Source organism: Pygocentrus nattereri, chromosome 27, assembly GCF_015220715.1.
Source record: "Pygocentrus nattereri isolate fPygNat1 chromosome 27, fPygNat1.pri, whole genome shotgun sequence".
Taxonomy (NCBI): domain Eukaryota; kingdom Metazoa; phylum Chordata; class Actinopteri; order Characiformes; family Serrasalmidae; genus Pygocentrus; species Pygocentrus nattereri.
Genome location: NC_051237.1, coordinates 9,488,074 through 9,514,987, shown reverse-complemented (window position 1 = coordinate 9,514,987; position 26,914 = coordinate 9,488,074). Strand labels below are relative to the sequence as shown.

The 26,914-nt window shown below is 38.4% G+C and overlaps 1 protein-coding gene across 2 annotated transcripts; it reads left to right on the top strand.

Moving 5' to 3' along the window:
- Window positions 1-10,297: 10,297 nt before the first annotated feature.
- On the top strand, window positions 10,298-26,178 carry LOC108424714 (gonadotropin-releasing hormone II receptor). 2 transcript variants are annotated; one of them, XM_037535547.1, is made up of 5 exons: window positions 10,463-10,493; window positions 12,204-12,268; window positions 17,031-17,559; window positions 25,363-25,570; window positions 25,652-26,178. In XM_037535547.1, the coding sequence occupies exons 3-5, from the start codon at window positions 17,038-17,040 to the stop codon at window positions 26,056-26,058; spliced, it is 1,137 nt and encodes a 378-aa protein (XP_037391444.1). In that variant the 5' UTR covers window positions 10,463-10,493; window positions 12,204-12,268; window positions 17,031-17,037; the 3' UTR covers window positions 26,059-26,178. The 2 variants fall into 2 exon arrangements, with proteins under 2 accessions (XP_017548393.1, XP_037391444.1); XM_017692904.2 differs by lacking the exon at window positions 12,204-12,268 and having other exon boundaries at window positions 10,298-10,493.
- The last annotated feature ends 736 nt before the right edge of the window (window positions 26,179-26,914 follow it).

Sequence of the window (26,914 nt, the reverse complement as noted above, 5' to 3'; positions counted from 1 at the left end):
TCTAATTAGTGAATTCTAATTAGCTACTTTACAGTGTGTCCTTTGCTGACACAGGCATTCAGTTGCACTCAGTTGCATTCAGTTGACAGTGTATATAATTTCCATTGAAAAAAAATCTGTAGAATGGGGTGCTCTGGAGAAACCACACATGAGGCTAAAGCCACCATGCCCAGTGCTAAGCATCAGCTAGAGGAGTACCAAGCACTCCCGTCCAGCGTTGAGTTGCTCCAACATCAAGTGTATTGCCTTCCCAGAAGTGTAGAGGCTACTACTGTAGCAGTGTGGAACAAACTGTATTAATACCCTTGATTTCAGAAGTGTCTACCAATATTTGTGTATATAAACTACTGCAATTATTCTGTTAGCGTATGAGTTTTTAAAAATTTTGCATAGGTAAGTTTTATATATATTTATGTTCTAATCAAATAAACGGGAAGAATGTCACAGCTTCTGCCAGCTTATGCACATTTCAGTGCTGTGTGGTATTTTAAAGGCCATATCTGTCAGCAGAGATATAAAACAGAATGACATTTATTTAAATACAAATACCAAGACAAGCTGACTCATCGTAAGATAGGGCTGCTTTATGTTACAGCTTGTAGTGATGAGATTTGATTTCAATGTTAAAGGATCACCAAAGAAGACAAAGTATTAAGTACTATAACTGTACCATAAAGTACTTCAGTGACAAAGTACCATTACTTAAGAGTAGATTCCTGGATTTTCCTGCAAACATTAAAGGCTGCTTCTACTGAGGCAAAGACTTTTAAGAATGTCTCAGAATGTTTGTGCAATGATGACTGCTCAATAGAGATGGATCTAGATAGAGAGCGTGTTTACCACTGTGTTACATTACCTTTCCTTAAATACTTCCTTAAACACTCAATAAGCATTTGGGAACTGAGGACTAACACACCCCCACACCATCAGAGATGCTGGCTTTTGAACTTTGAGCTGATAACAATCCGGACAGTCCTTTTCCTCTTTGGCCCGGAGGACATGACGTCCATGATTTCCAAAAACAATTTGAAATGTGGACTCGTCAGACCACAGGACACTTTTCCACTTGGCATCAGTCCATCTCAGATGAGCTCAGGCCCAGAGAAGCCGGCGGTGTTTCTGGGTGTTGTTGATTTATGGCTTTCGCTTTGCATGGCAGAGTTTTAACTTGCACTGGTAGATGGAGCGACGAACTGAGTTCATTGACAGTGGTTTTCTGAAGTGTTCCTGAGCCCATGTGGGAATATCCATTACAGAATGATGTCGGTTTTTAATGCAGTGCCGTCTGAGGGATCGAAGGTTTTCTGCCTTGTTGCTTGCTTGCAGAGATTTCTCCAGATTCTCTGAATCTTTACATGATATTATGGACTGTAGATGATGAAATCCCTAAATTCCTTGCAGTTGCACGTTGAGAAACGTTGTTCTGGTGGACTATTTGGTCACACAGTTGTTCACAAAGTGGTGAACCTCGCCCCATCCTTGCTTGTGAACAACTGAGCCTTTCAGGGATGCTCCCTTTGTACCCAATCATGGGACTCACCTGTATATACAATAAACCTGTGTACCTGTGGAATGTTCCAAACAGGTGTTTTTGAGCATTCCTCAACTTTCCCAGTCTTTTGTTGTCCCTGTCCCAACTTCTTTGGAACGTGTTGCAGACATCATATTCAAAATGAGTGAATATTTGCAAAAACCAATAAAGTTTATCCGTTTGAACATTAAATAACTTGTCTTTGTAGTGTATTCAATTGAATATAGGTTGAAAAGGATTTGCAAATCATCGTTTTCTGTCTTTATTTCTGTTTTACACAACGTCCCAACTTCATTGGAATTGGGGTTGTATTACATATATATTAATAAATATATTACATATTTAGTGGGTGCAACACTATGACTAAATCCTTACCATGACTAAAACTAAATGTGGATGTGTGGTTCTAGAAAGAACCTTTAATCAGAACCTTTATATGTTGGTTCCTCAAACTTTAAGAGGTTCTTCACACTCACGCATCTCGTTTAAAAAAATGGTTTATCAACGAACTGTCCACTGGAAGATTCTTTTGAGGAACCAAATGTAACTTTTTCTCTAACCACTTTTAGGTATATACATGAGAATTCATGTGTTTGACTTATTATTATGAAAGTATAAACTTTCATAATAATAGTATTTAAAGTGTAAATATGTTTGTTGGTTCACTGTGGGTGGCACCGTGGGTAGTGCTGCGCCTCACACCAAGAAGTTCCTGTGTTTGATTCCTGGCCGAGTGACCAGGGTCCTTTCTGTGAAGAGGAGTATGTTCTCCTTGTGTCTGTGTGGGACTCCTCCCACAGTCCAAAGACATGCAGTCAGACCAATTGGACATTGGCTAAATTGCCCCTAGCTGCGAATGTATATATCTGTGTCTGTCCTGTGGTGGACTGGCAACTGGGACTAGTTTCCTGCTTTCCACCCAGTGAATACTGGGATAGGCTCCAATCCCCCCCTGCGAACCAGAAGGATAAGCAGCTTAGACTGTGTGTGTGTTTGTTCAATGAAAAAACAATGTTTTGATTTTTGATTATGACAAGTGATGAATAACATGTATATAGCATCAATAACATCAATATAGTCGTGGCCAAAGAAGTCACAGTGGCGTTGATAAGGTCCAGACATCTGAAGCGTTTAATGCCTCTAAAAGCCACATTACACAAAAGTTGTTGAATGAAATGGTTATAAATACACAGCCTGGTGCCTGAGACATTGCTATAAATTTTGAGAAAGTTTTGCCATGGAACATGTCGCCTTGTATCTTCATTTTTGAGGTTTTTCAGTTTTTGTCATAATTTGAAAGTGCCTGTTGCCCTTTACATTGTAAGTTTCATGATGAATGAGCAAAAAGAAATGACCCAAAATGACTTGACAAAATGAAAAAAGTCTGGTTCCCCTGACTTACATTAAAAGTAGCGTTTTTTTCCATCTTCTTTAAAGTCATCGTTTTTGAGATATGAGGTTTTCTTCTGACAACAGCGATATGTTTTAAAATCTATTTATAATGATGTACATGCATAGACTAGATCTCATAAAATCTATTAATAGTGGAGATGTATATTGAACTGGTAAGGTAAAATAGTTCCTAAAGTAAAAGAATTTTCAGATCTACCACTATTTTACAATCATCAACATTACATTTAAAATCAATGGTGGTTTTGGATGATGAATTAAATGCCTATATTTGTGTTGAAGACATTGTGACTCCTGGTTCCTATCACCACCAGTGTAAAGAAATCAGAAAGTTTCTCTACAATGAACCAATGAAGCAGCACCAAACCTCTCTAAATGACTTTGTTTACATCCCAATAAATGATTTATGCAGAAATGTTGTCGAATAACTCTAATGATTTTTGAGTTGTACTGACTCCACACATCCCATCTTGCCTCCACGCTTTTATTTTATTGTTCTGTTTTAAAACATTAGGTTATGAAAAGGTACAAATACAAACTTTTACCTGGAAAAAGGAATGTTAGAGTCACTTTAAACCACTGGCATACCTTGGATGTACATTTACATTGTTTGTACCTTGATGAACAAAAACTGTACCTGCACATGACCTTTATTTCTGACAGATTTCAGCCAACTCTCTCTCAAAAATCTCCCACAATTCTTTGCAAAAGTGTTCTTCTCTGCTTTTTGGTCCAAATGAGTAACATAAATGTCATCCAAATTACTCAGCTGAAATGTCATTTGGAGTTTGAATGTCATTTGGTGTTCGCATAAGACAAGAGTGACTGTGCAGATTAGGACACGATCACTGCCTCTCATTTAGGTTCTATAGTTCAGTTGCGCATTGTCATCGCATTGTGACAGCAAAGTCAAGATCAGTCTATGGTCAGTCAGCCTGGACGACTGTAAAATTAAAGGAAATGGCTCCAAACTCACCAAAAGAAAGAGGTCTCTATGCTAGACATACAAAAACAACAGTCAGTCACTTAAAGAGACATTATTTGTCTCCTTTGTATTGTTTGTAAAGAATGAAAAGCAATAAATAAATAACTAAATAAACCAATTCACTCATAATGGTGTAACAAATTTCATTTGAGCTCCAACAGATTCTTCAGGAATGGTTTCAAACAAGTGATCTGATGATCTTGGAATCTATGGTTTTAATGTTTGGCTGCTCAGTAAAAGCTCCTGGAGTAGATCTTCAAATCCTGGATATTTGTGTTAAATCCAGACTTATGAAGGGTTTAGAGAGCTGATAGTAAAGTAAGACCAGGATTTTATCTGAAACCTTCTCTGAAATTCAAATGGTGTCTTCATCAAATCTCAGAACCCTCTGCGAGTAGGAGTGGTGAAGTTGTTTGGAGTGCATGGAGCCACTCAAGACTTTCCACCAGAATTACAATTAAATCACTGTGGAAAATGCAACTGTTCAGTCTCCCCATCTGGTGGCCACAATATTGAAGTACATTTTCTGTACAAAACAGAAAACTGGAGCAGTTCCAAATAGTTGGGAACAGGGTGGGGTGATTCCTGAATCCAGCGCCGCCTACACAAACAAAAACACACAGCCTTTAGAAAAGACATGGCACAACAAAAGATATGACACAACAATGAGCTCATACAAAATCCACACGTATCTTTTCCTGACAGTGCTGATGAAAATAGAGTCATTCTTAGGACCAAAGCTGAGCAAGAATAAATAATGCACAATAATAAACAATCAGACAGTGCATGAATGATAATAATAATAATAATAATAATAACAACAACAATAATAATAACAAGACATAGAAAATAGCACAGAAGATAACTGTTATAAAAGATTCATAAAATACGAATACTATTAATAACATACAAGCTCCATAATAAAAATCTCCAAAATAATATTAAACAATAGAAACTTAAAAAAATACAATAAAAATATTGTTATAATATTATTAATTTGTTATTATTATTTATTATATTATTATTATTTTAAAAATCTTATTACAAGTCACTGGTAGTATGGTTACTTTCAGGGATTTGAAGCTAGAATTAAGCTTACCTTGCTGAAATCCTGTGGAGCACTCTTTAAGAATTTAGGACCTTCATAAGAAAAACATCTCCCACCAGCTGAATGGGAGTGATCTTCGGGATTACAGTAAACCTGCCTCTGCTGAACAAAGTGCACAGAATGGGCAGGGACTGTGTGTGAGAGGATGAGACAACATCTAAAAAGGCACAGTTTACATAAGATAGTTATGAGTGTCAATGTCAGTTTATACATGGTCTTCAGATCTTCTTCACTCTTCTGTCATGGATCACGCCACCTCCTCTCTGAGCTTAACCTTTTCCTCCTTCTGCTATTTGGATCTTATTAGTATAAAGCCACTAATAAGTCCAGCCACAGCCAAAAACACTCAGCACCTCATTAAGTAAACAAATATCTTCTGTGTCTGTTACTGTTAAATAAGAGCAGTTCAATTGTTTTAGTTATAGAAATTTGTGTCGACTGCCAAGAATAAATGTCAAAGCCACCACGAAATCTTAAGCGCGGTCTTGCAAAGAAACACTGTTTCAATTGTGTGAGCTCAGAGAAAAGTTCTAGCTAGCAACTAAAGTCAGATGCCATGTGACCAATAGTAATCTGACCGTTTAGCCTACTACTTACTGTATCAAAATATAGTAACTGAAATTTCAAACACAAAATCTTTTTAATTCTGTATTTATGAAATGATCATATTCACACTATTGCTTCTGTGTTTAGTCTACTTCAGGAAAATCGGGTTAAATACTGAAGTGATCAATGAATAATAAGGCATATTATTTTATTCCTCATTTTATTAATGTTAACATTTTTATACGATTTCACCATAATTATTAAAATTATCATAAGAATCATTCATGATTCATTTATTTTTAAATATGATGTAAAACATATTTAATTGCATTAAAAGGGAAGTTAATCTTTCATTTCTTTATAAGATATATCACTAAAAAATAAAAATCATTTGATAAGTATGTTTACCTACATTTAGGTGAGCTTATTAGGGTCCTTCTCCCTATTCGTGGCGATGATTCAATGCTTATGTCCTTAAATGCTCTCGAATTGCAAAGCACCCTGGGAAGTGAATTTTAGGTCTTTCTTGGGACAGTCAATTATAGCCCCCTATAGATTATCTGCAGGGGTTGAAATTGCTAACAAACCATCAGTTGAAGCTTAAAGAAAATGATGGTCAGTTTAGTAGATATTCAGTTGAATGTAACTTTTAAGTAAACTGAGTATCTGCAAAGTATCTCAAATGGACTATCCAAATAAAGTGTTACTGAATTTTATAACAAAAGTGAAATAGTAAACAAATATCATACAGTCTTGGAAAAGTAAAGCAGAAGTAAAGCACTGTATTGCAGTATTAAAGCATTGTTCTGTTGTTGCATTCTTTGACCCTGACAGTATGAGGATCAGTGATTCAGAGGAGGAAATTACTGACCCACCAGCAGAGGGCAGAACAGCACCAGCAAATGACTGTAGTTTATACCTGCCTGAATTTAATTTCACTTAGATGATAAACAAAGTTCTGTTCTGAGGCTCCTATTTAATGTGGAAAAAGGAAGGAATCATGATGTTTTCATCACAGTGTTTTGTAAAATACACATTCTACAAAAAGAAACAATGGCTAGACTTTGTGCAGCCTAGAGAATGAACTATTTTAATTACTTTGGTAAAAAACATCTGAGCATACAGAATGCCTACATGGCTACTTATAATAAAACACACTCACCAAAATGCAATAATCCAATAAACAGATCTGGTGTTAACAACAGCTTTAACACCAACTGTAAGTATAGTAGATAACAATCTTTTCGTGAGACGTCTCCTTGTAATTCCCATCATTTTCTCTTCATTTCAGAGCAGAATACGGTCACACTCATTAGCCTGTTCTCTGCACATGAAACATGCTTCATTAAAACATCCACATCAATTTGACTTTAATTAAGGAAAATTAAACTAATCCTCCTATTTCTCTGTTACTCATTTCTCATGCTTTATCTGTCTCCCCCTCTCTTCCCCCCCTTTCTGTCTGTTCTGTCTGTACTGTCTAATTTCGTTCTTTTCCCCTTCCCCCTCCCCATCTCTCTTTATCTCTCTCTCTCTCTCTCTATCTCTCTCTCTCTCTCTCTTTCCCCCACCTCTCTGTATCTCTATGATTTTGTGTGTCTTATAATTTATTCACTTCATTAAATTTTCAAGTGGTCTGGTCAGAGTGTTTTTTTTTAGATTGAAAACACATTGACAACCAGTGCTGTCCATTAACCAGCACACAGATCTTACACGCAGTAAAATATTCTAATCATATTTTGCCTGTTCCAAATATATACATTTAAAAACAGTTTATTATTTAAATGCAGTGGTGGACAGTAACTAAGTAAATGTAATTCATTACTGTACTTAAGCAGTTTTTTCATGTATCTGTACTTTACTTAAGTATTTCCATTTTGGGGGCTTTTTACTTTCACTCCACTACATTTCAAATATCTTACTTTTTACTCCACTACATTTTGAGAAATCTATGGTTCCTTCTGGATTATATGTGTGTATAAACATAACATGTCAAAAGGAAAGAAGCGCAAAGCAAGAACACCAATCAGGGCACAGTGGCCACTTTGTTTTGAGCGCGTTTTGACATGTTGGTCATACCGACCCAGTGCAAGCACACAGTTCAACATCAGTCCATCAGCATAAAATTTTGGGAGAGTCTATTCAACATAAATGATGAACTAACCTAACTTTTATAAATAGACCACAATATAGAAATATGTACACATATGCAGTCGTGGCTGATGCGGCTTTTTCTGGATTTATACAAGCACTATTTCATTTTATAGTAAATTTGTTTTGGCTGTTTATATTTATGAATAGAGACCAACAGATGCAATATAGTAAAGGAAAACTCATTTGTGAACCTGAGTTCAAAGCAAGTTTTTATTCAGCTTAAATTTGTAACTAAGTGGTTTTAAGTTAATTAATATTTTAGTACTTTTACTTCTGATACTTAAGTACATTTGAAGGCAAATACTTTTGTACTTTTACTCAAGTGATGGTCTAAAGGGAGGACTTCTACTTTTACTGGAGTAATATTTTACCTTGGGTATCTCTACTTTTACTTAAGTACTTGATTTGTATACTTCACCCAGCACTGCTTAAATGGGAAGAAAACTGATAAGATAAACTTCTTTCTTAGAAAAATAAGATGGGCCTCAAGGGTACATTTACAATACCTTTAATTGGGATACATAATTGTGCCATATTCCATATATACAGTACTGTGCGAAAGTAAAAAAAAATCAATTTATTTGTGTAGTATCCATCTATTTATTTGTATTTATTTGCTGAGAAAAATGTTAATATTTGAATAAACAAAATCTATAGAATATTAATTAATAATGATTATATATATATATATATATATAGAGTCTCTGTGGCGGCTATGAAGGTGTCAAGGAAAAATATGGACCCAAGAAATGGACCCAAGTTACTTTTTATTGTTTTTTTTTTTTTTATTTGAATTATGAATATGACTTTATTCTAATGTAAATTGTGATAAACTCACTGCTGAGGTAAATTGTTAAAGGTAAAATTTGCTTAAATGCCTAAAACCTTCGCACAGTACTGTATGCAATGACAAACTGCATGTATATGACAGATGAGGTTTTCAAAATGACAATTTTAAAAAATCTCATTAAAAAGGACACAATGTGCAATTTTATATATGCATATATATTTGCATTTATAGCTAAGTGCATTTTACATCTTATAAACAGTAACTGTTATCAAAGCTTTTATTGCCTACTACAGCTGGTTGCACCATTTGACTGGTTGTGCCACCTGACTTTTCAGACTAATTTCAAATTAAACAGGCATCTACTTAGAAACCCATAGAAACCTTTGAATAAACCTGGGCTTATACTTACTTCCATTGTGTTTCTAAGGTTGTACTACCTAACATGGTAAACTGAACAGGTTGCACTACCTAACATGGTAAACTGAACCATTCTTTTTTTGCCAAAGGGTTACTGCCATTGGCCTTGCACCACGGACAGCGCGTGGAGTTTATTTCTAGTCTCTTTCGTAAAAGTATGTCAAAATAAAAGTCCCTTTTTTATTGTGGCGCCTTTCGATTTTTCGACATTCGACATTCGTAAAATGTTTTTCAGTGAGTTCAGCACGTTTAAAGTTGCTGGGCAGCGCTGCCGCCTCACAGCAAGTAGGGTCTGGGTTCGATTCCCCGGCCGGGTGACCAGGGTCCTCTCTGTGTGGAGTTTGCATGTTCTCCCCGTGTCCGCGTGTGTTTCCTCTGGGTTCTCCGGTTTCCCCCCACAGTCCAAAGACATGCAGTCAGACCAACCGGACGTGGTAAATTGCCCCTAGGTGTGAGTGACTGTCTGTCTGCCCTGCGATGGACTGGCGACCTGTCCAGTGTGTATCCTGCCTTCCGCCTGATGACCGCTGGCATAGGCTCCAGCACATTGGAAGATGTGTTTCCAAACATAAAATTCTGCCAAACTTCAATTTAGCCTTTATACGTCTAAATCACCTCAGTGGACCTCATCAGGATAAATGGTTGGATGGTTGCTCCACCTGACATTTTTAAACTTTTGGAGGCAGAAAGAAGCTAAAATAAAATTTATATGAATGCACTGAGAATTGTTTCACATAGAATAAATAATGTTGAACGATTTGATATCATCTATTTATTAACTTATTTCCGGGGAACATAATATTTCGGGAAGATAACGGACATAAAATGCATGTCATATGAATCACCCATGTGTATCGAGTCCACAGAGTCAAGCTGGAGTCTCTTCATATGTACATACAGTGAAGTGTTCAGTGCGGCAGGAGACGGTCTGCTTTAGATTGAACCTTGAATCATTTTCATACTACCTGCTCAAATATTAAGCCAAGAGTGCGGCCTTTTACAGCGTTTACAGCGTTTACAGCTCACCCACGAGGAGGATGAGTAAAAGGCCATGGATGTCAGGATCGTAATGTATTTACAGTCAGAGAGAGGGAGAGAGAGGGAGAGAGAGAGAGAGAGTGAGAGAGAAGAGAGAGAGACAGAGAGACAGAGAGAGAGAGAGAGAGAGAGATAGAGAGAGAGCGCTTTCAGAGGGGCCAGGAGAGAAAGTGAGTGGAGGTAAAGCGCGGTGGTGCTGCAGGGTGTGGGTCGTGTTCAGCACTTGGACAGCTCCACACTGAGCGTGAGGAACACAGGCGCTGAAACGCTGACTGCGGGGAAACACCACGAGCAGCACCAGCAGCCCGATGGAGACGAGCTCCAGCCTCCTGACACACTCTTCAGCCGGATTTTCAGGACTTTAAACATGTAATCTCAGGGAGAAATACTTATAGTAGCATATCAGAACATCTTTTCCCCCGGAGCTTTATAGTTAAAGGAAAATGAGTGCAGGAGCTTGAAGTTGTGTGGATTAATCTCTGTGATCGATCAGCATCGGCGGACACCATCAGAGGTATGTTTCAGACTGATCAGAGCAGCTCTGATTGGATGAAAAGCTTATGTTTTCTCATCTTTAATCGTCCTTCGTTGGGAAACTCGTGGTGTTGAAGGAACACAGCTGAAGAAAATAAGTCACAGTGTGTAGAATGAAACTGTGTGGATTCAGGGCAGCGTTTAAAACATGTGACAGAAGATATTTATCCTGGAATAAGAAAATGATACATTCGCTGTACAAAGCACAACTTTTACCTGCTTCAGCACCATCTTCTAGGCAAATGTGTCAATTTAAGATTGATAGACAGATAGATAGATAGATAGATAGATAGATAGATAGATAGATAGATAGATAGATAGATAGATAGATAGATAGATAGATACTTTATTGATCCCAAAGGACATTTAGCACGTAGGAAACCTGTGGGCTAAAGAGATGTATATTTTTGTCATGACTTTTACAGTTTTTGGACACAGTTGTAACGGATATAACAGTAATTCTCACAACCTCTAACACATTTTCTGCTTGCTGATCATAACCTCTCAAATGATTTCTCATGAGCAGCAGTGATCAATAGGTCAGGAACAGAAGTGATGAAATCATGAGGACCTCTACATGAACTACGTTGTGTTTTTTTTTTAAAAGAAGTGTCAAATGCCCTAACATAACATTATAGACACGTTCTCTTTGGGCTTCATAAAGACCTAAAAATGATCTCGCAGCAGATGTGTTGATATGCAAGATTTCTTGTGGTGGTGGTCCACCGATTTTCAGTCTTGATGGCTTATGGCTCAATTTATAAATTAGTCCAAAACCACAGGGCATAGAAAGTATTTTCATTATAGTGCCAGAACCTTAAATCATCTACTTTAGTATATTTTGGATCTCTATTGAATGCTTGGCTCCATTAAAAATGTTCTGCTTTCTCATTCTTGTTCTTCACTCTTCACTTTTTATTTTCAGGACCATCTGACAAAAGACAAACTACTAAAACAGTTTTAATACACATTTCCAGATTTCCCAGTGTTAACCTTTTAATTTACCGTATGAAACCTTAATGAGATAACTGGAGAGTGAGGAGTCAGAGGTGGTATGCAACGTTTCCAAGATGAGCTTCATGATGGGAATGAGTCACCAGGAGCAAAGAGAGATGTACGACTGAACATAATAGGGTGAAAAAAAGACAAAGGAGGAGGAAAGAAAGAGAAAAAAAGACAGGGGAGAGAAAGAGTGGGTGCAGTGATAATGCGGTATTGGAAGCCATATATCAGCCAGATATCAGCCATATATCATGTCCATACCTAATCTCAGTAATGGCTGAGTGCAAGCAAATCCTCACAGCAATGTTGCAACAGTGTAAAGGCTGTTACTGCAATCTATCTATCTATCTATCTATCTATCTATCTATCTATCTATCTATCTATCTATCTATCTATCTATTAAAGGTTTTTAACATTAATGTAAATTGATGTAACAAATCATCTTGGACCATGTCTGTTCATTCATTTGTCTAGACAATGCAAAAGGCAGTTGGTGTCTATTTCAAAGTTTTGACAAGATGGAAAAAATGTATTACAGAAGGAAAGAAAGTCATCCTTTTCTTCTATGCTGCCAGACAAATGAGGTGTGCATATTTCACACCTGGCATACTCAAAATATTACAACCATAAAACAGAGAGGTGTCCACTAATGCTTTTACTCTAACCTCTAATCTTATTACTTTTTCAGCTGACGCACATCAGTAGCAGCAGGAACAGCAGCAGCTGCTGTACAGTGTCTGTGCACAGTATACTGTGAGTGCCTTTTTCAGTGCACATGGAAAAGTCTGATGGTGATAGAGATAATGTAGCAGAGCCATGAGATGACAGCAGCTGTAAATGACTGCTGGAACTGTCACTGCTCAAAACTTACCCTGACACAGCCTTCTCTGAAAGCATGTACTGATATATTCTGCTTCTGCCATGCAGTCAGTCAAATCCACCAGCATAGTCCTGCATCTGCAGAAGCAGAGAAATGAAACGCATCTATTAGGCTGCTAATTTTAAATGGGATGATTCTGTTTCCAAGAACACATTGATAGACAAAATGAATCATCCAAGACACTGATAAACACAGTCTAAACAAGCCAAAGAAATTTGCTAACTAATACATTATAGTGAGTGTTGGAACACTATAAGGTTAATGTCTGGTCCTGTATTCTCATACAGACTTTATCAGTCTCATAGAAACATGATAAAGAAAGCAACCTCTGTGGATGTGTTGAGCTCAGCAAGCTGAAACCACAAAACAAACAAAAAAAAATCCAGAAGTAAAGTTTAGAGACGCTGTTTGATCAGGGAAATTGTCAGGGTGTGTTCAGATGGAATAATTTGTTCAGACTGCTTCACAGCTGCATCTCAGATGACAAAGAGTTGTAGGCTGTGAAACACAAAATTATGTGGACAGAGGTTAGCTGATGTTACAGGGACTCCTACACATTACACCTACAGGAGCTTTTGTGTCATCCCATTCTAAATCTGTAGGCATTAATGTGGTCCCCCCCTTTCCAGCTATTACAGCTTCCACTCTTCTGGGAAGCTTTCTACATGACTTTGGAGTGTGTCTGTGGGAATGTTTTTGCCCATTTATCCAAAACGGCATTTGTAAGGTCAGACACTGATGTCAGATGAGAGGGCTCACAATCTCAAAAGTGTTCACTGGGGTTGAGGTCAGGGCTCTGTGTGGGCCAGTCAAGTTCTTCCACACCGAACTCACCCAGCCATGCATCTATGGACCTTGCTTTGTGCACTGGGACACAGTCATGCTGGAACAGAAAAGGGTCTTCCCCAAACTGTTACCACAAATTTGGAAGCATAGAATTGCCCAAAATGTCTTGAAATGCTGAAGAATTAAGATGTCCCTTCATTGAAGCTAAGGAATCTAGCTCAACCCCTTAAAAATCTGCCCCATAGTATTATCCCTCCTCCACCAAACTTTTCAATAGGCACAATGCAGTCAAGCAAGTAACATCCTCCTGGCTTTTGCCAAACCCAGACTCATCCACCAGACTGCCAGATACAGAAGTATGATTTGTCACTCCACAGAATATGTTTCCACTGCTCCAGAACCAAGTGAAGGGGTGTTTTCCACCATTCCATCTGAAGCTTAGTGTTGTGCTTGGTGATGTGAGGCATGCCATGAAGCAGAGCATTGGTGACTTTTATGCATTACGCACCTCAGCACTCAGTGACCCCGCAGTCTGCCACTTCATGGCTGAGTTGCTGTGTTTCCTAAACCCTTCCACTTTTCAATAATATCACTCACAGTTGATTGTGGAATATCTAGGAAGGAAGACATTTTGTGAAATGACATGTTGCAACAGTGGCATCCTATTACAGTACCATGCTTGAATTCACTGAGCTTTTTAGAACAACCCATTCTTTCACAAATGTTTGTACAGGCAGACTGCATGGCTAGGTGGCTTGATTTTATACATCTGTGGTAAAGAGACTGAATAAAACACCGGAATTCAGTGATTAAGAGGTGTGTCCCAATACTTACTACAGCTTCTTGACAGCTACACATTTTTTCAAACCCACAGCACTAAGTTGTCTTCTCACAGCGGAAGGACTGACAGTAACACTTCTGGATTTTTTGTTAACACTTTGCTAAAGGGCAGTGCTCATAGAGCTAGGTAATTCAGGTCCAGAAAGTAAAAATCCTCTGCTGCTGGTTTGAGCTGACCAGAGAAGTCATAATAGCCAGTTAGAATAAAATCCGGGTCATGTAAATGCTGACCTTCAGTGATGAATTTAAGTTTTACATACTGTTTATCTAACAACAACAGTTTAGGTGATCTACGAGGTCTTGTACAGTTGTTTAGAGTCCCATGTTAAAGTGTATGTATTTTTTCATATTTGTTTTGTTGTAACTACAGTTTTTGAAGCTCCTGTTTTTAACTTCTTTTCCTTTGACTTTCTCCTTTATGCAAGTAGATTTTATTATTATATGATCTCTTCAAAAATATCTCTTGAAAAATGAAGAACTTGCGCTCAGCTGTTTTGACAGGATATTAAATAAATGCGGTGGTCTCTGACTTGTTTGCAATACTGTGTAACAGGTGATGACAGTAAACTTTTCCTCCACAGCTGAGACCATTTACCTCAAGGTGATATATTGGTCTCCTACCCCTGACAATGCCAACAGCTCATATATTCATATGCCATATGATGCGAATTGCACTTACATGTCTTATGGAATCTGCACTGCTAGTTATGCCTGTTGTAAACCCACCAATCAAACACTAATTGAAAGAATCTGAGTCATGTTTTCCTACAGTTCAGCAATGGGACCCCTGTGCAGTTAATTTGTCATCAATATATATAACATGAGAGAAAAAAGAGAGAGATCCACATGCATAAATCCTGAGCGCCATAGTGAAGGTGACAAATAATCTCATCACTGTTTTTTTTTAGCCTTCTAAATCAAAGAATAATCACAGGCACAGTTCCTGCAGTTCACAGCTGATGTCATTGCAGGTTTATATTTAGAATCCTGAAATTTCACAGACATACTGTTCTGCTGTGGCTTTCACTGCCATTTTAGCCAAGGTCTTCATCTTCTGCTGAGGAGGTACAGAGTGAACATGCCCCTGGCAAGGGAGCTGCAGAAAATGAGACTGTGAACAGACACCATAAATCTATAGAGTATTGCGGTGCATAGAGCAGGGAAAGGGAATATTATAAAATAAGACAGAGGGAATATTGTGAAACTGAAGTAGTTCTTCAAAAGATGAGCCAGGATTTCAAGATGACTGTGCTAATGTCTAGTTCCCTGCTTTTCACAGCTTCATTTCATCATGTCTTTCATTTCTCAGACATATAAAGGATATTTGTCACAAAGGAAATGTTCAGGGAAAGTAAAATATACACAAATTCCCCTTATCCCCATGACATATTTAGTGTCTGATGTTTTGCACTGGAGCTATGAATCTATGAATAGAATTGTGTGATTTTTTACTTCACTGAATGTCACTGATTTGTACTGATACATTAATGCAAACCTCAGTTCCAGAAAAAGTGGGCAGTACGTAAAATGGTAATAAAACAAAACACACATCTTTTTGATCTTTATTAAAAACAGCACAAGATTTTATGTTGTTTGAAGACCAAATACACCAATTGTCCAGATTTGAAAGCTGGATTTTTTGCTGTTGTGCAAGTCTCCAGGTGCAGGACCACACTTGTCCTTCACTGTCTTATTCTGTGCTTCATAATGTGCCATTTATTAAATGGAAGACAAGTCTGAAGTACAGAAAGGCCAGACTAGCACCTGCACTCCACACATTAATGTTGTAACACATGCAGAATGTGGCTTAAGCATGAAATAAACATGGACTTTCCTGAAGAAGATGTTATCTAGAAGGCAGCATTTATTGTTCCAAAATGTGTATATATGTTTCAGTGTTAATGGTGCTTTCACAGATGCCATGCTATTGGCACTAATACACAAACCTAACATGACAGGCTGTGGCTTTGGCACTTGCTGTTATGCTAATAACAGTCTGGTTTGTCCTTTACTGCTCTGGCCCAGAGAACATGAGTAGTTTCTGACCATTGAATTATTATTAACCAGATTTTGTTCAGGTGGTGAACTATAGCACTGACACTGTCTCAGTAGGTAGTGTTGCACTGGTTTGATTGTATCAGGCAGTGTTGCTTGGGATTTTACACAAGTCATTGTGACTGCAAGGTTGAGACAGGTCTAAAATAATCAACTCTGTGGTCAGAAACTGACCACTTCTATTTATTTCACTTCCAGGGAAAATTAATTGTTCATTTTTCAGGAGATATTTCTGAGGAGATTTGATATGAAATAATCCATGTGTTTTCAACATTAAAGATTTAGAGAAAATTGGGTCTTGTACAAACAACTGTACAAGACCTGGTAGACTACCAAAGCTGACCTTAAAATTCCATCTATGAGAGAGAGAGAGGAGAAAATCAAGTTCCACTCTTGCTTCAGACCTGAAAAAAAATCCAAAGTTATTTCTGTCCATCCTTCCACTGTGAGAAGATAACTCAACACTATGAGTCTGAAAGGATATGCAGCTGTCAAGAAGCCCTTACTGAGAAAAAAGAAATAGACAAAAAGAACATCTGCAAATCAAACAAAGAAGCTGTGGGTGGTCTCAGAACAATGGACTGACCACCCCAGAGTCCAGACCTCAACATCATTAAAAGTTTGAGATTACTTGCATCATGAGAATCAGAAAATACAGCCAACTTCTAAGGCTGAACATCCCTGAAGATTTCTTTGAAAAACTGAAAGGACATTAAGGAACAAATAACTGCCCATTTTGACTACAAATTAAATAAATGAAGTTTTAAGCTTTAAGCTTTTAAGTCTTAAGCTTTAATGTGCATTTATGTTATGAGATCTTATTACTCCTAATTTTTGACTAATTCTATTCTAATTCTGATTCATTGTGTCCTGAAATATTTATATATTGTAAATAGACATTTTAAGTAGTGTACAAAAGTAAAACATCTGACAGCAACAATACATATTCTTTAGGTCCAGGATGTCAGGAAATGTGACCCTCCTGCTGGCCAGCCCCACAAGCCTCTTGGACAACTCTTCTCTGCTGAATGCCTCCCTGCCCTCGTACTGGGAGACCCCGACCTTCACCACTGCTGCTCGATTCCGTGTGGTGGCTACCCTGGTGCTGTTTGTGTTTGCAGCAGTCAGTAACCTGTCAGTGTTGCTCAGTGTAACGAGGGGGCGTGGTCGACGCTTGGCTTCCCACCTGCGTCCCCTAATCGGCAGCCTTGCTTCCGCTGACCTGGTCATGACCTTTGTGGTGATGCCGCTGGATGCTGTGTGGAACGTGACGGTGCAGTGGTACGCAGGGAATGTCATGTGCAAGCTGCTGTGCTTCCTGAAGCTCTTTGCCATGCACTCAGCTGCATTCATCCTGGTGGTGGTCAGTCTGGACCGGCACCATGCCATCCTGCACCCGCTGGATGCACTAGATGCAGGCCGCAGGAACAGGAGGATGCTACTGACTGCATGGACGCTCAGCCTGGTCCTTGCCTCCCCACAGGTCAGAATAACACTCTGTCTTCATAGAATTTGATAAAAAATGGAAGAAAAAATGATAATAAGGTGTTTAACAAAAAGTCAAAAAGTATCCGTGAATTATTGACATGTAAATGGTTTATCATAACTTATCAAGCAGAATAAATATTTTCTTATTACAGCAGTATTGTAGCCCTTGTATCTTTTAGCTAGGTACCCAAAAGCAAATGCATCTACCCTTAGACAAATTAGGTAATAGATTAACATCTTGGGAAATTGTTGTTTTAGCTATAAAAAAAGGACAACACATCATTATATTCTGAGATGTATAAGCTATATCAAGTGTTTTTATCATCAAGTATTTTTATCGTTTATCATCAATATCTAAATAACAAAGTAAGACTCATTAGTAAGCAGCCATGCTTGGTAAAGCCTGCACATCCTAAATAAACTCCACTTTATTTTTTGAGAGTTTTGAGTTTGAGTATGCAAGAAGTCAGCACTTTTTGGTTCGTTTGGTATTATGAACGTGCAAGATTAATTTCATTTTATATTAATTTCATTGGCATCAGGAGACTTTCTTGAGCAGTCAAAAATCTGGAGCAGTCTGACTTTTAAGTGCAGAGGTCTAGGCCCCCAGGCCACCCCACAGCTTTGCCCCTGGCAAGAACATGTGTGTATGTGTGTTTGTGTGCTCAGAGGAAGCTGATATGCCTTATGGGAGTAAATTAAATGTGTTGCTTTTGTAGTGTACAGAGACATGCCATTCATATTATTTCCAAAATCACAGAATATTGAAAGACTCAAATGTCTGGAAAAAAAACAGTGTGTTTTTTTACTATAGAAATAAATAAAGATGACATTTCTGCTTTTCTACTTTCCTCTTTCTTTCCTATGAAGAGGAGCATAGGGAAAGGGCATTTAAAAGGCATTACACAGCAGGATTCTGTCACCTAATTAGCTGTAGCTTTGAAAAGAGTAGACATGTTCCACATCAGTGCTCCTTGAATGCACCGCTGATTTCAGGACCTGTCTAGGCTACAGTGACCAGCAGCTTATTCTTTATAGCTATAGAATTATAGCTATTCACTTGGCTTTGTCTCTTTGGTCCTACAGTCATCTCTGCTGATAAAGAAGTGGCTCTGTGCACATTTATTTCCTTAATGCAGGTGAGGTCATTTGAAGCAACCTAAGAACGTGACCCAGACCTTGAAATTCAGAGAGAAGAATAAGTTGCTATGGAAAGTGAAGGCTTGGAAATGACAGGGTGAGTCAGTCAGTCACAGAGGAAAAGAAAGAGAGATTAAGCTCTGTTCAGGGGTGGAGGGTGGGTGGTGAGCTGTACGATCGATACACCTTCCACCCCACTCAATTTCTCTCTCTCTTACACATGTGTGTGCGCACACATCATTGCACACACACCATTGACTACGGGCTCACTACAATTGACTCTTTCAAGCAGCTGAACAGATTGCTGAGCGTTCCTCTGTCACACTGTGCTGCTGATTTATGAGCATACAGGAAAATATCCGCAGATATTAAGATATGAGATATGATATATCACATGGGGAAATGATGTCCATCAAGAGAAAATGCATTTCTCTCGAACAATCATTTGACACAGTTGGGGGAACGTAGAAGGTGTGTGTTTGTGTGTGTATCCGCACAGAGAGTACTGCTGAATCGTAACCTGCATCCAGGAATTGCTATTCCTATCTTTGGCTGCTAGAGGTAAGCCTACATCTTGGACCATAAATGTAAATATTTGATCAAAAACACCTCTACGATGATCTACTCTACTTAAGAATTCCAGCATACAGCTGCCACCACTGCTTTCCATTTCTAACAGCTATAACCTGCTTAGACTTTTGCTTGTGTTTACAGTCAGTGACATATCTAGAACTTCAGGCCTACAGTGACATTTTTTCTCACTAAACTGGAGCCACGCAATGGAAATTGATCAATTATACTGTCACTTCCTAACTATGTTATTGGTTAATTTAACATGTTAGGGATTCAATCCAGCCTCTGAAGTTGGCTTGGCTTATCTACTTAGAATTGCAACTGGAGGTATGTGGTTGGCAGCTGCGAAAATGCTTCTGTACACGTCAAAGTTAGATCCCCTGGCAGTGATACATAACCATCAGGGGCAGCTTTAAATGATTTTTTCCCCCCACTTTTATCTTCTTTTTCACTATAGTACATGTTCATCTTTAGGTCACCTGTCTCCAAAGTCTCTGGACCAGAAATCATAAAACTGAATTATAACCTTTTTGTTCTTGAGGCTTAACAGTGGTTTACATATTGTGTTATACTCTAGGCCACGCTAGTGTTTTCTTCTCTTCATGGTAGTATTAGACATGTCTATAAATACATCATAGACAAAGAAGTGTTAAAAACGTCACTATTGATACTGTAGATCAATCGTTCACCACTGTGGTCTTCTGTGGTGCCATATTGTAACAATTTTTTACATTTAACTTGTTATTCAACCATGAAATTTAAACTGTAGTTTCATTTCTACATTTGTAACTTTTCCATTTTTCTGAGCACTCATTACATGCTGGGTAGTCAAATGAGATTAAAAGAGAAAACTGCACTTTAATCATGAAACAAAGCACCTGGCTATTTTTTCACCATGGTGACAAGTTCAAATGTGCTGTTAATAAAATTGTTAACTATATGACAGGGTTAGGTATAATAGTAAAAATGTGTGACTACAGTATTGAACATGAACTGAAATTAGAATAATTAAAATAGCTTTTACATTAGCAAACAAGTTGGCATAATGTTAGCAATATTTTTAATATTTTTTTTTTTAGATTATTTTCCTGTGACATTTCACAGTAACGTTTACTTTAATCTATGTCAGCATGTGCAGCATGTCAATGTTTTGCCCATAAACTAGACATGAAAAAAGTTGAACGCCAACTAGCTAAGTTAGGTAAGGTTCATTTTGAATATTTCCTGTTAAAGAAGTACAATGCTTTATAAAACATGGCAGATATAAAGGAGTAAATGCTGAAATAATAAAAAGAAATACAGTTAATTATGAAGAATCATTTATCTTTCATTTGTAATGAATATAAATTTTGTACATATTATCATCTACTGTATTATACCACTGAAGGTGAGACGCATACGCTTAGATTTATAAGGGGCAAATCCAGGGTCATTGTCAAGACAGTTGGGTGGACAGACACAGGAGACAACTAAACCAAACCACAAAGACAGTCCAAACAGCGTCCAGCCAAACCAATACAAAAAACAAAGACTGGCAAACACAAGGGGCAAACACAGGGCTTAAGTACACAGAGAAAACGAGGGACAGGTGAAAACAATCAGGGGTGGAGTTACAAAACCAAAACAAAAACGCACATGGACAGGACTGGGAGGGGCCAATCGTGACAGTGAGGTTTCAGTTTCTTTTTGTTACTTCTTATTTCTTATTTTTCATCGCTTTTTTTTTGATAATGCTTTTTGTGTTACAGTATATTATCCCCATGCTAGAACGTAAGTTTGGATACATTTACCATGAATTTTTGTTTTGTTCACCGCGATGGAGTTCCTGGGAATCCTGGTGAAGCCACTGCCCAAAAGATCCCTAACTACTGGCACATCAATGATATTTTTGTTAATATTGCCAAGTCTGCATGTCATCAATAATATCTGATTTTATCAGTCAGTGTATTGGTTGGGTTCTGTTGGAGTATGAAGAAATTTTTCCTTTTTTGTGTTTTTTTTACAGATAAAACTGTAAAATTACAGAATAGTGCATATATGAAGTAAAGGAACAGAATGCACATTGTACTTTAACAGACATTTATGTGATGGAATTGTCTGTTACCTTTAAGGAAAATGTACTATTTTGACAGAATTTTATCTGTTAAATACAGTGGGTTGCAAAAGTATTCATACCCCTTGAACTTTTCCATATTTTGTCACATTACAACCACAAACATAAATATATTTCACTGGAATTTAATGTGAAAGACCAACACAAAGTGGTATACAATTGTGAAGTGGAAAGAAAATTATACATGAATCAAAACATTTTTTACAAATAAAAAACTAATAAGTGCGACGTGCAAAAGTATTCAGCCCCCCTGAGTCAATACTTTGTGGAGCCACCTTTTGCTGCAATTACAGCTGCAAGTCTTTTAGGGTATGTCTCCACCAGCTTTGCACATCTAGTGACTGAAATTCTTGCCCATTCCTCCTTGCAAAACAGCTCAAGCTCAGTCAGATTGGATGGAGAGCGTTTGTGAACAGCAGTTTTGAGATCTTGCCACAAATTCTCAATTGGGTTTAGGTCTGGACTCTGACTGGGCCATTCTAACACATGAATATTCTTTTTTTTAAACCACTCCATTGTAGCTCTGGCTTTATGTTTAGGGTCGTTGTCCTGCTGGAAGGTGAACCTCCGCCCAGTCTCAAATCTTTTGCTGACTCCAACAGGTTTTCTTCCAAGATTGCCCTGTATTTGGCTCCATCCATCTTCCCATCAACTTTGACCAACTTCCCGGTCCCTGCTGAAGAGAAGCACCCCCAGAGCATGATGCTGCCACCACCATATTTGACAGTGGGGATGGTGTTTTCAGAGTGATGTGCAGTGTTATTTCTCCGCCACGCATAGCGTTTTGCATTGTGGCCAAAAAGTTCTATTTTGGTCTCGTCTGACCAAAGCACCTTCTTCCACATGTTTGCTGTGTCCTCAACATGGCTTCTGGCAAACTGCAAACGGGACTTCTTATGGTTTTCTTTTAACAATGGCTTTCTCCTTGCCACTCTTCCATAAAGACCACATTTGTGTAGTGCACGACTAATTGTTGTCCTGTGGACAGTTTCCCCCACCTGAGCTGTGGCTCTCTGCATTTCATCCAGAGTCACCATGGGCCTCTTGGCTGCCTCTCTGATCAGTGATCTCCTTGTTCGGCCTGTAAGTTTAGGTGGACGGCCTTGTCTTGGCAGGTTTACTGTGGTGCCATACTCTTTCCATTTCCGGATGATGGATTGAACAGTGCTCCGTGAGATGTTCAAAGCTTGGGAAATCTTTTTATAACCTAAGCCTGCTTTAAACTTCTCCAAAACCATATTCCTAACCTGTCTGGTGTGTTCTTTGGACTTCATGATGCTGTTTGCTCCCCAATATTCTCTTAACCAACATCTGAGGCCGTCACGGAGCAGCTATATTTGTACTGAGATTAGATTACACACAGGTGGACCCTTTTGAGTCATTAGCAGTCATCAGGCAACTTCTGAATGCAATTGGTTGCACTCAGGGAAAAGGGGGCTGAATACTTTTGCACGTCGCACTTATTAGTTTTTTATTTGTAAAAAATGTTTTGATTCATGTATAATTTTCTTTCCACTTCACAATTGTATACCACTTTGTGTTGGTCTTTCACATTAAATTCCAGTGAAATATATTTATGTTTGTGGTTGTAATGTGACAAAATATGGAAAAGTTCAAGGGGTATGAATACTTTTGCAACCCACTGTATTTTAATATATTTATTATTTAAAGCTCAACAGCACTTTCGTGTTCTTAATGATGCACCAGCCAGTTATGTCACATTGTGACTAATTTATTCTGTTTTTTCCCACATGGGCTGCATTACCTGTATTGAAATTGTTTTGGTGCTAATGTTAACACACAACAGCAACAGACTTCAGATACAAATGCCACATATACAGTCATGACCATACCTTTATAGTAATGAACACATTGGATCTGAATTAAAGCAATGGATATAAAGAAAAAGTGCAAACCAATAGCTTAATTCAGATGCATGCAGGTCTATTTATTATGTTATTATTATGTTAAATCGCAGTTTTAGAGTCATTTTTAAACATAGTTCTCTCATTTTACAGCACCAAATGAAACTGGATGTTTTTTCTGGCTGTGTAGCTGGTTCTTCGCCACTTGTTTATTTTTGCAGCATTAATTCATTCACAAGTAAGAAATGGTCTAGAGTTGATTCTAAATGTCACATTTGCATCTGAAGCCTATGGGTGTTGTCTGTCTGCTAAATCTACCCCTAGATCTGGGCAAAATATTTTGAAAAAGTAGTGTTGGCTGAAAGCTGAATACACTGTGCTAAACATATTCAGTCATATGTTCAATATACAATAGATTAAAAAGTAACATATTCAGAATACATTTTGAATAAAAGCTCATAAAGCATATTGAAAATGTTATCATTTTTAATACATTCACGTTGTTCAAAAGTTAATTAATGTTCGGCAGATTACTTCATGTAAATCTTCAATTAATGTTTCATCCTCTGAATAAAGCTCCAGATTTCTCAGCTATTTTTTTGTGCTCTCCTCACTTGTCTACTCCTCACAATTCCCCTAGCAAGACCTCCTCTTGTCTCATTTAAAAAAACAATGTCTCAATAACAAAATCTTGCAAATTTGACTTAAAACTTAGTAGCTATGTGATTTCCAGTTAAGTTCAGTGTGTAACATAAAACAAAAAAACACATAGCAGAAGTCCAGTAGGATGCCAATGCTAAGCTTATCATTCATGAGCATGTCCACTACTGAGGAGAGCGTTCAGTACAATCATCCCTCAAAAGTTTAGTAACGCTGAGTTTAATAATTGCCTCATCACACTGATTTATCAGTCTACTTTAGCTTTAGCTGGAGCTTTGGTGATTGTTCAGAAGTTGTTTATTCAGTGTGTTTGCTATACTTATATCTCTTTTAAAATAGTTCATTTTAAACAAGCATTAGTGCAGTTTCTTTATGGATGGCATATATTTTTAACATTTAATGGCTAAAAGGTGAAAATATAAGAAACTGTATTCTGAATACTGCCTTTACAAAATGTAACTTGAGCTGAATTCAAATAGTTAATTTCTATATTCTAAATAGGTATTCTTAATACTCCCATTACATTCCCAACCCTGTCTATGACTATAGAGAGTTCCAGCACATCTACAGCATTTGGTAGGAGCTCTTATCCAAAGTGCTTTACAATTTAATTAGGGTTCCAGAGGTAGCCAAGCATAATGTTAGGAGTTTTGCCCAAAGACTCTTCGTACAATATCTTGTGGTTGCCCAGTCCGAGAATCAAACCTCAGTTTGCCACATGAAGGTGAGTTATGTTAACTTCTATGCTACACCAGCTACTATTACTATACTGCTACTACCACTGTTACATTGACACTAATGTTCAAATGCCCCTAATGGCCTTTAGTAAGTGGATCAAGCACATGAGAGTGGGGTTGGCCAGTAGATTATCAAAACCTGATCATCAAAACCTCACTTAGCTGACTTACAGACTGAATACAAAAGTAGTTCTCCTTCAGTATTAATTGGTAGCCTTTGTTAAACAGAACATGTTATCTCAAATTTAAACAAAATAATAAGACGACCATCGAAGATTCAGTTATTGTCCTTTCAGTTAACCTATGCATAAAGTGACCAAGGATCCCCTAGAAATTTTGCATGAATATCTTTTTGTGAAAAATTCTTTTCCAGGTTACTAATTCATGGAGACAAATCATAAACAAGTGAAACATTCCAGCATGTCACCTATAGAAACATTAACTAGAACTACGTTTTATGCTCACTGTACATATTGTTGAATTAATGAAAAACTTCAGCCTGATACATAAGCTCAATCAAACTGCCATCACTGCTGGACCTTCAAAATATCTCAGACACCAGCTTCAACTAATTTGTGGAGCTTCAACTACATGACTGTAAGTGGTGCTGACAAGAAAATGAAATAGCTAACATGGCATCGCACATAATGTTCTTCCTTCTCTTTCACCTTTGATCACCCTTTGTTCTCATTTTTCTCTCTGTGTGACAGTTATTCATTTTCCGGGCAATCAAGGCAGAGGGAGTGGACTTCATCCAGTGTGCCACACATGGAAGCTTCCAGCAGCACTGGCAGGAGACTGCCTACAACATGTTCCAATTTATCACCCTGTATGTGTTCCCTCTGCTCGTCATGAGCTTCTGCTACTCACATATCCTGGTTGAGATCAACCGCCAGATGAACAGAAGCAAGGACAAGGGTAAGTGACACTCTTTCTCATGATATGATCATGTCATTGACCTGTTCTAAGGTATAATTACTGTATTATATGCCTCCTCAGCAGGAGAGCCTTGTTTGAGACGCAGTGGAAGAGATATGATCCCAAAAGCTCGTATGAAGACCCTGAAAATGACCATCATCATTGTCGCCTCCTTTGTGATTTGCTGGACACCATATTACCTGCTTGGAATCTGGTACTGGTTCCAGCCTCAGATGCTGCAGGTGATCCCTGAATATGTCCACCATGTCTTCTTTGTTTTCGGAAACCTCAATACGTGCTGTGATCCAGTCATCTATGGTCTCTTCACGCCATCGTTCCGTGCAGACTTGGCCAGTTGCTTATGTTTGAGGAGCCAAAATGCTTCACCCAAATCTCTGGATCAGTTCTCTGGTCATAGGAGAGGAGCCAGTGGGGAAGCAGAATCAGATCTGGGGAGTGGTGACCAACCCAGCGGACAACAAGCATAGGTGATTTGAAGAACTCAACAGAGTCTTGTCCATCCATCCATCCATTTTCTAATCCGCTTCTCCGTCAGGGTCGCGGGGGGGTGCTGGAGCCTATCCCAGCAGTCTTTGGGCGGACAGGTCGCCAGTCCATCGCAGGGCAGACAGACAGACAGACAGACAGACATTCACACACGGGCAATTTAGCATGTCCAATCGACCTGACTGCATGTCTTAGGACTGTGGGAGGAAACCGGAGAACCCGGAGGAAACCCACGCAGACACGGGGAGAACATGCAAACTCCACACAGAGAGGACCCCGGTCACCCGGTCGGGGAATCGAACCCAGGCCCTCCTTGCTGTGAGGCGACAGCGCTACCCACCACGCCACCGTGCCGCCCTAACAGAGTCTTGTGTTACACAGAAACAGTTGAGGCAAAAGTGGTGATTAACTGTGGCACTGACATATCTGGAAATATATGGAAAAGTTCCTTGGTCACAGGAGAGGAGTGGGGAAGCAGAACCCTTCCTGGACAGTGATGACCAACTCAGCAGACAACATGAAAAAATTATTTTAAGAACTCTTGAGTTACAAATGAAGAATTGAGTGAAAGGTGGTGATTAGCTGTGGCATTTTGATCCCACACTTCAATTTATTGGTGTTTTTCATTCACTCTTGCTCTGGCCTTACTTGGCTCTACAACTGTTCAGTGTGAATTAGGCTTTAGTATATTTTGCTGTCTGTAAGCAAATGGACAGGTTCACTATTTCTCTCTGAACTCCAGCACAATGGATTTGAAATGTAAGAATGACTCTGGAGTTAAAGTGCAGAATCTGTAGCCATTACAGTCCTTAGAAAACAAAAGTCCTCAGAGCTTTT